This window comes from Stereum hirsutum, assembly GCF_000264905.1.
Source record: "Stereum hirsutum FP-91666 SS1 unplaced genomic scaffold STEHIscaffold_12, whole genome shotgun sequence".
In the NCBI taxonomy this organism is placed as follows: domain Eukaryota; kingdom Fungi; phylum Basidiomycota; class Agaricomycetes; order Russulales; family Stereaceae; genus Stereum; species Stereum hirsutum.
The window spans coordinates 1,663,161-1,678,509 of NW_006763142.1; the positions used below are offsets into that span (position 1 = coordinate 1,663,161).

At 51.0% G+C, this 15,349-nt stretch overlaps 4 protein-coding genes across 4 annotated transcripts; 2 read left to right on the top strand and 2 right to left on the bottom strand.

Moving 5' to 3' along the window:
• Window positions 1-3,221: 3,221 nt before the first annotated feature.
• STEHIDRAFT_159752 (glycoside hydrolase) lies at window positions 3,222-5,419 on the top strand (the record flags this gene model as incomplete). The annotated part of the gene is made up of 12 exons (XM_007307149.1): window positions 3,222-3,379; window positions 3,439-3,504; window positions 3,565-3,713; window positions 3,772-3,846; window positions 3,918-4,091; window positions 4,143-4,198; window positions 4,254-4,263; window positions 4,328-4,347; window positions 4,409-4,538; window positions 4,599-4,657; window positions 4,717-4,981; window positions 5,046-5,419. 12 exons carry the CDS (start codon window positions 3,222-3,224, stop codon window positions 5,417-5,419), a joined length of 1,536 nt encoding a protein of 511 aa, XP_007307211.1.
• Window positions 5,420-7,726: 2,307 nt separating this feature from the next.
• On the top strand, window positions 7,727-9,570 carry STEHIDRAFT_159753 (uncharacterized protein; the record flags this gene model as incomplete). Its single annotated transcript, XM_007307150.1, has 5 exons — window positions 7,727-7,856; window positions 7,942-8,016; window positions 8,102-8,587; window positions 8,672-9,229; window positions 9,293-9,570. 5 exons carry the CDS (start codon window positions 7,727-7,729, stop codon window positions 9,568-9,570), a joined length of 1,527 nt encoding a protein of 508 aa, XP_007307212.1.
• A 492-nt stretch (window positions 9,571-10,062) lies between these two features.
• On the bottom strand, window positions 10,063-11,145 carry STEHIDRAFT_159754 (uncharacterized protein; the record flags this gene model as incomplete). The annotated part of the gene is made up of 1 exon (XM_007307151.1): window positions 10,063-11,145. The coding sequence occupies one exon, from the start codon at window positions 11,143-11,145 to the stop codon at window positions 10,063-10,065; it is 1,083 nt and encodes a 360-aa protein (XP_007307213.1).
• An 826-nt stretch (window positions 11,146-11,971) lies between these two features.
• STEHIDRAFT_170511 (PLP-dependent transferase) lies at window positions 11,972-14,562 on the bottom strand (the record flags this gene model as incomplete). The annotated part of the gene is made up of 7 exons (XM_007307152.1): window positions 11,972-12,196; window positions 12,268-12,462; window positions 12,524-13,007; window positions 13,118-13,256; window positions 13,314-13,365; window positions 13,432-14,042; window positions 14,403-14,562. The coding sequence occupies 7 exons, from the start codon at window positions 14,560-14,562 to the stop codon at window positions 12,131-12,133; spliced, it is 1,707 nt and encodes a 568-aa protein (XP_007307214.1). The 3' UTR covers window positions 11,972-12,130.
• Window positions 14,563-15,349: the final 787 nt, after the last annotated feature.

Here is a 15,349-nt window from a genome sequence, read left to right on the forward strand (position 1 = left end):
CGCAGGATGGAGTTGTAGTACGAGCGGATGCGGCACATCGAGCGACCTTCCGCGTTTAGAGAACGAGAGGGGAAGGGGGAGCTGGTCCATACTCGACCTCGGAGTGGCTAACGGGAGCGATAGAATAGATGCATTTGGAGAAGGGGTTGCATCGGGCGACGACGAAGCAGATTCAGTCGAAGAAGGAGAAAAATCCGGGAAAACATGGGACAGCATGAGGCTCGTCTGTTTCGTAGAGTCGGGCGAAGGAGTGTGGCGCGGGGAGACGTTGAAGATACGTCCCTTCCGCTTCGACGAACGTTGGAAGCCGGGGTCAGAGTGGAACCGTTGATGAAAAGGTTGAGGGGGAGAGTCGGCGTCTCGGTCGACGAGCATAGGCTGCACGCCGAGAAGACGACCGAGTTTGCGAGTAGAGCGCATCAAGCGGATGCGGTCAGAGGCGTCGAGAGTGTTGTGCGTTGGTGGAAGGGTGAAGGACATCGTAGTAAGAAAAAAAGAATACGAAGTAACGAGAAAGGGGTCTCAGACGGGAAGAAAAGAGGAGGAGGGGCGGTACGTACGGATTATTAGTGTTATGAGAGAAGGCGTGGACAATGACAGGCGGCGATCGTGATGTGTGAGGTAAAAGCGGCGTGGAGGGGTCGAGGAAAGAAGCAGGAGATGAAAAGACAATTGGACAAAGTTGCGCTCGCTGTATATCGCGTCGAACAGAGGGCGGGTTACCATGCCGCGCTGTGCCGCTGTCCTTTGTCCTCTGCCTTTTGGGAGTGTGCATTGTTCCCCGCGAGCAAGTTGTTGGGCCACACCATCGGGAGACAAAGTCGAACAATAACGCGCACCACGTGATTACAAACACTGCCTCTTTCGATCGTCCGGCACTTGCCGACTTCTTTTGTCGCCACTCCTCCGTTCGACTCTGCTTTCAAGTTCCAGGACGCGTCCATCTCTGCGTTTCTCCCACTCTTTCTCACATGCTTCTTTCCTTGTGATCTCATTTCATCGTTGAGGTATCTTGGGAACTATCGAAGACTTTGCTGGAATGCCCGCAGGAGCCACCTTTACTGACATTTTCGTAACACAGGACCCTTTTCTAGCGACAAGTCCATCAAGGTCCATCATCAGAACTTCTGGGGACACTACGGACTCATTCTGGCCTACCATCGGAACGGAGAATCGTTGGCTATGCACTTCTACTGACTATCAGCGCGGCCGATTATCATGTCTCCCTTTTTGACCATTGTCGTGCTGCTCGTACCCCCTACGCTCAGACGATGCGTCCAGCACCATTGATGCTTTCTGCTAACATCAAACTTTGCAGAGACTGTGCGCTGCTCCATATTATAAGGCGCCAATAAGGTGACCCTTCCACGGCGCCGAATGCTCAAGCGTTGCTGCATGGCTCGGTTCCATCTTCTTACGGAAGTTCGACTTCAGGACGCGAGACTTGCACGCACTTTTGTTCTCTGCAGAACCGGCCACACACGTGGTTATAAGTACAGATGACTCGTGTTCTTTTGACGAGTTCTGCATCTCTCTTTAGCGACAGTAGGCTCATCCATATCCTCTCTGAGTGCACATAGCCAGTTAGAAATATGGCATACTTATCGTGTACTACGACGGCGCTGTAAAAGCAGACTTCTGTTTGCAGAAAAGGACAAGAGACTCACGGACTGGGTGACTTTCCGTAGCAGTCTAGGAGCGTTCCTTGACGCCCAGAAGCACAAATACGAGGCTTTCAGCCAATCAAAAATCGATGTGAGCCTCTTTTCTGTGTTCGAGGCCTCTAGAACGTGCACAAACCCCCTACGGAAAGTCACCCAGTGGTCCAGCGAAACAGTTCTTACCTGACACTATTTTGGGTCCCGCTGCAGGTGACGATTATGAACCTTCTTGCTACATTTGGCCGGTACAGCGTCGTCGTGTTTCATCTCCAAAACGCTGAACGACCTACAAACTCGTCGATCCTAGGTTTCAGAATGGGCGACAATATCGTACGGCCTACTTTCGCACATGGGTTAGCATTCTCACCTAGGACTACCTTTCATCTTCTTATACGCTGACCGTTTCGATTCTACGTGGCAGTAACAACGCTAGAACAAAGCCCACGCGACTCATGATGACGCCTCGCGAACATACAAGGTGAAACCCTAAAATACCACACATACGACCATTCTCTGACGCCTTCCAGGTATATCACTCGTGAATACGGTAACAAGATTTGTTTAGTGAAATGTGAAACGTTCCGAAGCGCGACCAAATTGTCGAACATCGTCTAAAGGTTGCCACGTATGTCTACAAGATATACCTTATATCGTGTCTATGCCTTGCTTAGTCCAATGGTTCAAAATCCCCGTTCATTGGCGTTTTACATTCGTTCGGCAGAACGTCCAACTTGTTAACCAAGTTCGTTTTGCCGCGAGGCTAACAGTCCGCCACGCAGGCAGTAGTCCTGGCAAACTCGAAGCGCCCAGGAAATGTATGTGTTACATCTCCGTTCTCCTTTTGGGGACGCGCTCTGGTCAGACACGTCGATGTTCGAAGCAAAGTATTTGAGATGTTCTATTTTCGCACAGCCTCGAGATACTTGACGACCACAAATGGTAACATTGGCGTTGACCAGGCTTTGTGGAAATGTACATTCGGCGTCGATGTCGAGCTTGCATGGTCCTCTAAGAACATGTACGATCTCCTCGTAGCCTTGCCGTTGTCGCACGGACACCCATTCAAGATGTTGAAGGGATCTGCATAAGGTTCTCGATGTCTCTGTTGTAGATGGCGACGCTTTGACGCACAAACAACGGTCATATATGTCCGTATCAGCGTCAGAAAGATGCTAAGAGTAACAGTGGCCGTTCCCTTGGGGCGCTGCCGTTGGACGACTGGCCAGAAGCAATCCCTGTCCTCCAGAAATACGTGGTGGGACTTGTGTTAGGCGGCTACTGTCTCATACTCCGTCGTGGTGGTGCAATAGTGTACCCCTTGTAACTGATTATTCGCGCTTTTGACCACTCCGCCCAGTCATCAACGTTGGTAGCTCTTGTGCTTCTGAGTCTGAGAGCACGCTGGCAAGGACGCACATCTTGTTCCATGCCGCACAAAGCGAAACCCGTCCAAGGTCTATATAAACTAGAAGATATTGCCTGGTCTTCCTCTCCTCAAGCTCCTGCTATACAGCGAGTCATCTCAAGCTACCGCCTAGCTCTACACTCTTTACAGCCGTCATGAACATGCTTTCTTCCTCCTTCAAGCGTTTGGCTGCCTTTCTCGCCACTCTTTCTGTCATGACCAGCGTCATGGCAGCCCCATTCGAGGCCCCCGTCGAAACCCGAGACCTGACCCGTCGCTTGGTCACCGGTGCTCCTCGTTTTGTCGTCTACCAGTCAGTCATTCATCTTAGTACTTGGCATCACGCGTTGAGATTCATGACCATGAATACAGGGATGCTTGGATCAATGGCGAAACTGGTCCTCCCGCGGTGTCTGAAATCACGGGTTTCAACGTCTTGTACGTTATTTTGTTTCGCTTTGCTTGACACAGAACTCAATTGACGATATTCTATCACAGTGCCATGGGTTTCTTGTTATCTTCTGGAGGTGCTGATCAGGTAAAGGAATGGGAGAGTCTCTCTGCGTCTCAGCGCTCCACAATCAAATCTCAATACAACTCCGCCGGTATTGCTCTGGTCGCGTCTGCTTTCGGAGCCACTGATAAACGTAGGTTTCGGTTTCTGCACCATCCTTCATCCGCATAACTGACAGACATCGTTTACAGCTACTAGCGCCGGAGAATCCGCGACATCCCTCGGCACGAGCATGGGTCAATGGGTCTTGGACAACGGCGTTGATGGTACGTTTCTGTCGGACTATCTGATGGTGGATCCAAAGCCGACTCTTCGCGGCGCATTTTTTGATCCACAGGCCTTGACATCGACTACGAAGACCTCGACGCCTTCAACGCCGGCACTGGAAGTGCTGAGAACTGGCTGATCTCCTTCACCCAGACCGTCCGCTCTAAGCTCCCTGTGGGTCAATACATCGTCACTCACGCTCCTTTGGCCCCGTGGTTTTCTCCCAACAAGTGGGGTGGCGGAGGTTCGTCGCCGTTATACGTGCTTGGTGCAGGTCTAACTTTTAATCGTAAAGGGTATTTGAAGGTCCACCAGAGCGTTGGCAGCCAAATCGACTGGTACAACATCCAGGTATGTTCTTCTTTTCGGTTCTTATGTCTATCAAGTCGCTCATATACAAACGTAGTTCTACAACCGTGAGTGTAATCCAACTTTCCTCCGAAGCTCTCCATCAATTTATATCGATCATTCCTCACGCAGAGGGCTCCGATTATACTACGGTACGCTTATTTCTCGGTGTTGCCCCAGCCAGAGTATCATCTGACGATATGCCTTGATCAGTGCGCTGGTCTTGTCACCGCCTCTTCGTCAACCTTCCCCGAGACCGCCATTCTCCAAATCGCGGCAAATGGTGTCCCATCCAACAAGCTTGTCATGGGAAAACCCGCTACCACTGCTGATGCGTCTACCGGTACGTTTCCTTACGCTTTGAATCTATCAGTTATAATCTCAATAACTCGTTCGGGTTCAGGCTATATCGATCCCGCTACCCTCGCCACTTGTGTTGCCCAGGCAAAGAACGCTGGATGGGTATGTCATTCTTTCCTTATCATACCACTCGCCGTCTAAGTGACAAATCTTTTTGAAAGAACGGCGGTGTCATGGTTTGGCAGTACCCCGACGCTACCGCCTCCTGGATCAAAACCGTCCGTGGCTCAGCTTTCCCCATCAGTGGTGGTGGTGGTGGTTCTCCGACTACCACTTCCCCGACCACTACTAGCACTGGCTCCAGCGGCTCCGGCTGTAGTGGTGTCTCTTCTTGGAGCCGCACTGTCGCATATGTCGGCGGTGACAAGGTCTCTTACAACGGCCACCTTTGGACCGCGAAGTGGTGGACTGAGGCTGATACTCCCGGTGAGCATTTCTTCCTGCTTTGGCTTGATATTTCGTGATGTACTTACTATGATATCTTCGATAGGTGGAGCCGCCGGTGTCTGGACTGACGATGGCCCATGCTCTTCCGCCGCTGCCACAGGTCTCACCTCCGTCACCATTACCTCCGCCTCCCCTGCTCTCACCGGTCCAGCTAACCCACCTTTCGAGTTCCTTCATGGAGCTGCTGCCGCCCTCCCCATCGACACGGATGCCATTAGCCCGATCTCATCCGTTCCGGTCCCCACTTCATCCACGGCGTCCGTCTCTTTCAATTCTACGGTGTCTGCGTGGCCGACCGCGTCTGTTTCGGCTACGGTCTCTGCTTGGAACGCGACCTCCACATTCTGGACGGCATCGCCCTCTGCGACGGCCAATACTTCGGTTCCAGCCTTCACTTCCGCGACGGTAGCTGCTTAGAACTTCTGTGCATTTTCAGAAGCGAAACGTCGCCTCTAGTAAACCTTACACTCCTTTCCAATTCACTCTTTTTTCTAGGCTCCCTGTGGGAGTACCCTTTGCGCTGATCATTTATGGTCATTCCTTCGTTTCACACCATTCTTTATTTCCGTCCGTTCTTTACACGTCGTTATACACCACCCTTCTTTGTCTGAATTACTAGGACTTTTTTCCCAGTGCTTCGAAGCTGCACTTGTGTTCTACGGCACTCACAGTTTCATTCGTTCTATAATATATCTTGGCTTCACCATATATTCGACATTCCAGACATTGTGGGCATCACACGCGTTGTCGGTATAAAGCTTCAGCAGACCGTATCTATCGCACATACAGGAGATGAAGCCTTCGACGAAGCTGACATGTACAAGGCCCAACGTTTCTGCCACAATTATTCTGAGATCAGGAAGTCGTGACTCTTGTTGTCCATCGACGCAACGAGGCCATCCTCTCCTGGCATACATTCCCAATCTGCTCTGAGAGCCACTTGTTGTGTGTGTTCATCACCGCGTTTTGGCTTATTATAGCGCGCTTCGTACCCGATCTCAAACCAATGTCTTTGACCGCCCCCCTTCAATGCTCGCTGGCGCTTTGGATCATTTGGAGGGTTGTGTTCATCATAGTGTGGCCCACGAACTCTCGCGCCACACAGAAATGAACCCGACGACCCTAACCCGAGATCTGGGTTGTGTTGAGCTCGAGCTTCGTTCAAGTTGAATCCAAGTTGAATCCCATGTCTTTTGCTCCGTACCAGCGTCGAGCTTCATCTCAAGATCTCATCCCTGCATAGACACGCCCATCCTATGAGGTTCATCAAAGGATAGCATTTATTTTTGGTCCTTCTCGGGTCAATCCTAGCCATGTATATCGAATATTCAACTCGGATTCCTTCGTATGTGCCCAGTGCCCTGCTAGGAGTCTTCACTGTGCCACCTGTGACGCCTTCACGAATCGCGCTTTGCATCGAACGATAAATGGAGAGATTAGTGACAAGAATATAAAGAGTTTGCGGGTGTAGAAGCTTAGGCTCTCTCTGAGTCTGCCGGGGTGTATTTCCACCTCGTCACAAGCTTTTGTCCGCTGACTTCTCCGTACTCCAATTTTCTTCCGTGTCTGTCCCAGTTTCGTCTTGTCCAATCTTCTCTCTGTGACACTGTCAGTAGATAACCTCCACTCCCATCACTTCGTGGAGTTTTGTTTTGATCAAGGACTGCGGCCATTATATGCACGTTGAACGACAGCATTCTCCACCGCTTCTCCTCCCTCTTGCATCCTTGCTCAGCAGACCATCCCTCAGACCTGGCACATGATTGTCAACATTTTTGACTTGCTTTTTGTGTCTTGCTCCCTATCATGATCTAATGCTAGGATGTCGATACCTTTTGGTCCGTGCATCTCCTTCGTATTCGTTCTTAGTCATTCTCGAGCATGATGGTGCATCTAACTGTGTTCCATATGGGGACCCATGAAAGATGGCTCACTGTACATGGCATGAAGAAAATATTCTTTCTTCTATCTAGCGTGGAAATCTCATCCTCGACACTACCGTCTTCTCGGTATAACACCCACTCAACTGCTCAGACATTCCCTCGCGCTATCCCCTTCATCACACATGTGCATATTTTCTAGAACGAGATTATGTCAGCGGTTTGTGCTTGCTCTGAATGTCTTGACAAGGTACATTCGCAGATCCGAGTCGCTCCAAGTAGCGAGTCGCCGCCAAGGCTTGTTACAATGCTGTGTTATTCACATCCGAATAGAGTATACTTGGTGATGTGGACTGCTACAGGCCGCGAGTGTTCTGTTTCGCCCACTTAAAAACTGACTACATAGGCCGAACCGAACACATCAAGGGCAACAACTCCCTACGATGATTCTCACAAATTTCCCCATAACCGTCATTTTCAATTTCACTAGTGTCTTATACTTCACAAACTGCACGGACTGCGCGTTTCGGAGCACCATAAGTTCGCTCGTGTATGTCTGTCTCGCGAACGCCAAGCAAGATCTTTATCCATCATTTGTCCCTAGTACGACGTCAGCGCGTCTATGAAAGATGGTTGCGTACCGCTACCCATTGGCGTACTCAATACATATACTAATCTATCTGGTACCTCTGGGACGGGCCAATTATAGAGCTTTCCCTTGATTGGACAGTGCGTGAGTGCTTATAACGAGGTTGCTAGCTGCTTTTTGATTGCACTTCCCATCCCCTGCCTCTACATCTGCCCCTCATTGACGTCCCCAGGATACTACGCACATCCAAATATCATGTCCGTCTACGTTATTGTCGACGACAATGATAGCGGTCTGCGTTATTCTCCCAGGGCTGGAAGCGGCAATGGAACAGTGTTCAAGAACGCATCAGCTGAAACGCATGGGTGGTTCATTGGCGCAAAAGGTGTGTATATCATGTCTATGAGTGTTACATGATCTGACGAGGACGATACAACGATTTCACTGCCTTTTGCATTTCGACCGTTTAGGCGATTCTCCTGAGTTCCAATTGACAACAACCGGGACTGGTCTCGATTCTTCGACGCTGAGCTATACTTTCAACGGTACGCCATGATCAAGCATAACCTTCAGAGGCGGAAATGGTCAAACCTGATTCCTGATGTTAACATGCGGATACTTGAAACGCAGGATCCTCAATCTCGGTCTTCGGCACTTACGCAGGAGGACCCACTACCGAGTCGTTCTCTACGACGAACGTGACCTTCAGTATAGATGGAAACATTATTGAGGAAAACACCTATCCTTATCTTGAGAACCAACGGTTTCACTTCCCGTTTTTCAGCTATATCTCAACATCCTTTTCCGTACACACCCTCGATATCGATATCGCCATCGCAGGCACCTCGAGCACGATATTTTCCGATTTCTTATTTGACTATATCATATACGAGGCCTCCGTCAATTCCTCCATACCAACCACAGAGGATGGCACGTCTTGGATTTTTATCGACGATTCCAGTCCATACCTCACACCCTCGGACAACTGGTCTAGGAATGGTGCACTGCCCGACTTTTCGACTCCATTGTCGGGCGAGAATATCACAGACGCTACATTGAATTCCACGGTATTGGCTCCGACGGCCTCTGGTGCTACGATATCGTTGAACTTCACCGGTGCGGTTATGTGTCCTTCATTGCTTAGTTCCTTTAGCTTACATTTCGGTGCTCGCTCTGTACGGTGACTTCCACGGCACTCAGGTACGTCGCGCATTGATGCGTACGGGATGCTCCTTCAAAATACGTCTTCGGGACAGTTGGGCACGTATACGATCGACGACCAAACCAGCTCCCCGCTCGAAGTGCCCAGTCCGGCAAGCTCGTATCCTATATATCTATACCAGCTCCTTACGGCCACTATCGAGGATCCTCACGCTCCTCACGTCCTCACCATCACGGCGTTTGAGGGAAATGCCTTCTTCCTCGATTATATCCTGTTACAGACAGGTTCTGCCTTCGTTACATCAGCATCTTTGAACTCCGTACCTCCCGCACCAAACACTACCCAGGAACCTGACCCTGTTCTGACGACCTTGGCTGCGCCGAGAAAGAAGTCAGATGCAGGGGCTATTGCGGGAGGTGTCGTCGGTGGTGTCCTTGCTTTGTGTCTCGTGGGGTTAGCCGTTATATTTTTATTACGAAGGAGACGGATGCACAATCCGAAGTGGACAGATATCAGCGTGGAGGAGAGGTATTCCTCCGCGATGCAAGAGCAAGCTCCACGTCAGAGCATCTCTTCTGGGTCATTTCTGCGATCCGGTACGCTACATTTTAATATTCATAATCGACTTGGGTTCCTATCCTTTTCCTCCTGCGTAATAGACCACACCACTACTCCCACACCTTTCTCGACAACGTCATCAGGCGACAATTCTGGCCACAGCGAGTCTCAATCCAGAAAGATAGCCAATTACAGACGTGGCGTAGTGCCAATATCGAGCCCTGCGACGAACATAAACACGGGCGCACCGGTACCTGGGTTGGCATTGCCAGAAAGACAGGAAGGCATGGCTGAGTTGTCAGTAGTTGTAGAGAACGATAGTGGGCTGAGAGGTCGTGAGTTAGCGAAACGGTTGCCTCCACAGTACACACCAGAGTGAAGTTATCGATCACGTAGAGTTATCTGTTATCATAATCGAATGCAAACGCTTCTACCTTGGCTCTAAGTGTAAACTGCAAATCCCCCCCGGCACCTGCACTCTCCTTGACTGGGGGTGAGCGGCGAGGTTCGAGAGGCAAGTCTGGCGCCAGTCGAAGTTATGTGAGCCAGTGCACAGAATCCTCTCAAACTGGATCGCTGTTCGTTATTTGGCTTTCCCTGAGCACCTTACAGTTCGAAGAGTTTGCAATGGCATCCATTTGGGACCCTCGACGCTACATCTCGACTGTATATCCTGCTGTATTAGAGAAGTGAGGTATGGAGCAAGCTGGCGAGCTTGTTCTCCACGAATTTAAGTGCACAAAGAATAGACCGAAAGTGTGAGACGAGTCGCCGAACACTAGCATCGTAATGAATAAGTCAGATTTTATCGAAGAGAAATAACCAAGGAACAAAGGTAAACCACCAATATACCAGTAAATTCTTAGCAGCTCTACTCGTTGAAGACACCACTGACCGCTTTCCACGTAACCGTCACCACGTAGTCCTTCTGTCTCGCCGCATCATCGTCCCGAGTCACTCCCCCCAAGCTCAAGGGAACCCCTTCCCGGATCTCCCTCTTCAACGCCACCTCATTCGCCCCCCAAACCTTTCCTCCATTTTTCAATGGCCTAAGCGTCCACTCTCTCACAGACTTCACGACTCTCTCGAGCCCGTATTGCCGTTCCACTTTCGCCTCGAGATGCATCACCATCTCCTCCAACCCATCACCGAAAGTATTGAACCACGCCTCCCACTTCTCTTTATAGTACGATAGGTTCGTTTTCATCTTCGCGTCCCCGTCCCCATCATCCCAATCGTACCCGTCATGATTACTCCTCGCTAGCCCCGTCAATTCGTTCCACCGGAGCGTAACAGCAAATGTCTTGGGCTTCAACCCCTCCCGCCGCATGCTATGATAATCCGGAATAAATGGGCCATACTGCCAACGCGACCAATCCTCCCCAACGTATACATGTATCCCAACCACCGCACTCTTCTGCTCCCTCGTCATCAGCGCCCATCTCTCCCGTGTATTCTTCGCTAAGACGCCAGGTGGTACACTTTCATAATAGGGAGGGCCCGGGTATTGTTGCCAGTCTCGGTGCGTGGTGGTGAGGATAGGGAGAAGGTGGGTTTCCAAGTAAACGAGCTTGCAGGTGCGGAGTAGAGCGATTCCAGGGAACATATTATAAGGCTCTCTGGAGCAGAGATAGCTATCGAGATCCGCTGGAATGTAGTTGGAGAGGTCCTCTTCCTCGAGGAGTGCGAGGTAGAATATACGGTTTCGGATTTCGGCGGGTATAACGCTGAAGAAAGGACAAGCGGACTGAGAGTTTGGTAATTGCGCGAGTAGGTACTGTGGGGGGAGTTCGTCTGAGCCTGAGTATCTAGAGACACGCGAGATGACGGAGTCGAGCTGAGCAGAGAGGGAGTGTCTAGGTCCGCGCTTGAAGACGTGGTCTCCCATATCCTGAATTACGAAGGTTGTATATCCTGTATCAGGGTCTTCTTCGGCAAGGTATACGGTGGGCATGACGGGGGTCTGGTGTCACTTGTGTGGCTGTTAGAGAGTTATGCGATGAAACCAGAAGGGAGAATAAAAGGGACCAGAACGAAAAGAACAATGTCATCGATATCGGTTCATGTGGTGCACGTGCATGCGTAATTACTCACGCCACCGTGTTGATATCCCGGGCCTTGGTCACTTGTCTTGGCTTCCCCTTCTTCTCCTACAGTATATCTTCCTTCCTCTTCCACGATGCTTGAAGTAGCCCGAAATGGGTACAAACATAATGACAACATAATGATATTCTGACGTGTCAGACAACTCAATCCGCCACTATCGAGGTTTGAAAGTTGCTTGAAAGGTGTACTAGGCTGGGACTAGCTTCAAGTTGCTATGTATTGTCGCAGACCATACGCATCTAAAGCCGTACAGATCGCATCAGCGAATGCAAAAATCGATATTGTGAAAGTGGAGGGAAACATTGACGATACGCTGAAATCGACTTCAAATCGGCGGACCCAGAGGTGAGGCGCCCCAGTCGTTCCGTGTCAAAATGACCTCGGCGCCCAAATCTCTACCACTGCATAAGGCTGGTAACGCCGCACTCATGCGCCAAAGCCCGCTATCTCGACGAGGTATGGAGCCAAGTTAGTCATTAAACTCCAAACATATTGGTCACGGACAGCAAAGAAGTGACGACGGCCCAAATACAGCGGTGCTGACACGATCAACCATAAGAATTCACGAGCTGTGGCCCACCAAATGGACCTTGCTATCATCTCCAAAACAGACACCACAGGATTCTCTCAAACAAGTTTCAATATCCATGACATACGACGGATCCGTACATGGGGGTATTTCGAGCTATTGAGCCTCATTAATGGCTCATACACACGAAGAATGCGAGGAACAACCTCAGGCCAACCATGAACATACCATTGGTTACGAACTTACTTCTATATAGGCATCCTCAAGGTGTCCTGCCACTCAATAGCTCGTGAAACCTAGCACTCTATAGCCCATGCACCTCCCGCACAACCTTCGCGAATATCTTCAGTCCTTTCCTCATCGACTCCTCCTACGTCATTCGAAGACGAAAAAACAAAGGTCAGCGCTACTGACACACAGCATGAATCACAAAAAGCATACATCTGCAGTCGAGAAACTCATCCTCATGTGCCCCTCCAAGTTCGGGTCTGTCGGCGGCTCTTCCTGGTCCGCAGCAAAGAACCACCCGGGAGAGGTAAGCACACCAGCGTCTGCGAGCTTCGTCCATAGCTTGATTTCGTGTGATACGGGGTCAGAGTGAGGCGCAATAGGGAGGTCGTCGAAGTAGAGCTTGAGCTATGACGTTTACATCAGTACGGCCGAGCAATGGGATTCGAGGAGAGGTTGGATGGCGTACCCAAACAAACATCCCACTGCTCGGCGCCACGAAGCTCAACAACCTCCGGCTCTGACTCCGAGTCTCGATCAACGCCCTCTTCTCACTCATCATACCCATCGCACTCCCAAATAACGACGTCGACTTCGGCTTCGCATACGCAGTATAGACGGTCTGACCTGACCAAGCGCCCATGGACGCCGAACCAACAGAAGCGTGGAGGTTAAATTCTTCGCTCAGGATGTCGATGAAGAGGTCTCTGCGGAGCCCGTATTGAATTCTGAGACCACGCAACCACCGAACGTAGCCGTCGTACTTCCAGGTCAGCAAGAGCTTCGTGACTAAGGTCTGGCCCAAACCGCAGGGCGCCTGCGTGCTCGTCTCGCCATGTCGTTCGAGACGCTCAGCGAATAAGGGGTTGCAGGTGAACCAGCCGAGTCTGACCCCTGGAGCGATTGTCTTGGAGAAAGTATCCAGGCGGATGACACGGCCTTGAGTGTCAACACTGTGGTGAGCAGAGGAAGTTACGATGAGCACAGAATAGATGGGAGGAGATGGAGTGGCAATGGCGACGTGCAGTCAGCTCATGTAGCGTAAGAGTGGACGATCACTCACCGAAGAAAACTAGGGGCCAGCCTGCCGAAGTAGTGCGCGTCATCCTCATCGTCGTCGGCTTGATGGCTGCGAAGCGACTTGTGCACGTACTCGCCAAACTGAAGGAAGTAGTACGGGTCGTCTTCACAGATGATGATGTCTAAGCGAAGGAGTTAATGAGACGATGGAAGGATAAAGGTGATACGAGCACACTTACCGTGTTCGACGCAGATGTCGTAGATCTCCTTCTTCCTCTGTAGCCCCATAGTCTACAGATCAGAAACAGTCAATCAGTAACCGCAGTCCAAAGTAACCGTCTACTCGAGGGCACTGACCGCCCCGCTCGGGTTCTGTCCCACGGGAACCGTATAGATCAATCTCGGCTTCTTTCCGTCCCTCTCCACATCCCAACCGTCCAATATCTCCCTAAGAGCAACCGCACTCATACCTTCCCCGTCCATACCCACCGGAATGACGTCCACCCCCAACGGCCTCGCCGTGGACAACGCAGTCGCGAACGCCCACTCCTCGGCGAGTATCTTGTCCCCCACGCCCGGGTTCAACAACGTGAACACGACCCTCGTCCACCCATCCGTGTTTCCCGTATGCACGAGCGTCCTAAAATCGGAATAGGCGGGCTTGTATACCGTGCCACTGAGGTGTTGGAGGAAGTCGCGGAGGGGGGCAAGGCCTGTGGCGGGCCCGTATTGCAGGGCGACGGAGAGGTTGAGACCTTCGTCGTTGGCGGAGGGCGTTTTGGGGATGGCGATCTTTTCGGTCTGTTCGGTTGAGGAACCGAAGAGACGCCAAAACCAGTTTGCGGGGGTGGGCGTGAGAGCCTTGGAGGGAGAGACGGAGGATGAAGGGACCGAGAGGGGGAAAGAGTTAGAGATGAGAGTATCGGCGGAGAGGGAGGTGAAGGGGAAGTAGGCTGCGGCGGGGAGGCCTGTGGATATTGGTAGAATTGGTGAGCTCGAACATGTATTAAGATGTGAGATTGAGAAGTTGAAGAGAGCATAAGCTCGGAGAAGACGATGACAGCATGCATTCACCAAATTACGATTGTGCATCAAGAGTGGTCACCGCACACAACACCTCTCAAAGTCGTGTGTAAGCAGTAGAGCTGAAGCTCGATTCCGCATATCACACAAAGCGGTAACAGAAGTGCCGTAGTGTACAAATTGACCCTCGCGCAAGAGTACCCACGACTAATCTCAGAATAACGCATAACGCATACTTCTCGAGGCTTCTCCTCACAGTCAACCGCTGTCAAAAATCACAGCTGTACGAGGCAATGGCAACTCACCTCCTCCAAACTGAATCGCATCGGGTCTAGTGTGCTTCTGCAAACCCTTCAAGGGGCTGAGTGTCCTCGCCTTCGAGAGATCTGAAAGGTGATGCGAGAGGTCGATGGCCTTGTTCAGGCCATGCTGCTCCGCGTACAATTGCTGTTTCTCGAAAGGCATACGTATCGTTGTAGTATTTCGACAGAGTCGGTCCGCGCAGAGATGCGAGAGAAGATAAGCTGATGGCGGGACAATCAGGGGCTTGGGCAGGTCAATGAGGCCTGAGGATGGTGGTGGTATGCAAGAGAGGAGGGAACGGAGGTTCCCCCGCCAGGCTTTGCTGTGTGAATCTCAGAAGAGAATCGGAGTCTAAAGATCATCGCCGAGCGATCTTAGCAATGCATGATTGGGGGATAGATCTAACTGAGGACCGAGCCTATTATAGATGGATGGCGTTGCCTGAAATTCGAAAGATGTGAGAGCAAGGAGCAGAATAGGGCTATTCCGCTGTGCGAGGCGGTGAGGAAGCATCTAAGGAAGATGGCGTGCCAATGAAGTCGTGAGACTTGGAAGCATGCATGGTAGGACCGTGCTCGACTTGCAGAACGCATGCCATAAGACGACATTGCTCATCGAGACAAAAGGCAAAAAGCCATTCGAGGACTGTAATTGCGTGATCGACAAAAGAAGAACGCAAGAATACGACAAGAGAAGAGCCCGCTGTTTACCAGCATAGACGACTTTCTTATATTGAATGGACAGACAGCGCACAGACCTAATCGTTCTCCTTTTTTGCAACCTCAAGACCTGTAGCTAACACCGGCCCAGAGCTCAGTGGGTGGTTCGCACACATTTGACAATGCGTGTGCGATGGGTGATGGGATAGGCTAGGGGCAAGCCACGGATTGCTCGTATTGTGCTCGGTGATGGTGCTGTAATTCGAAGGCGGGTATGGCGGACTGACAGA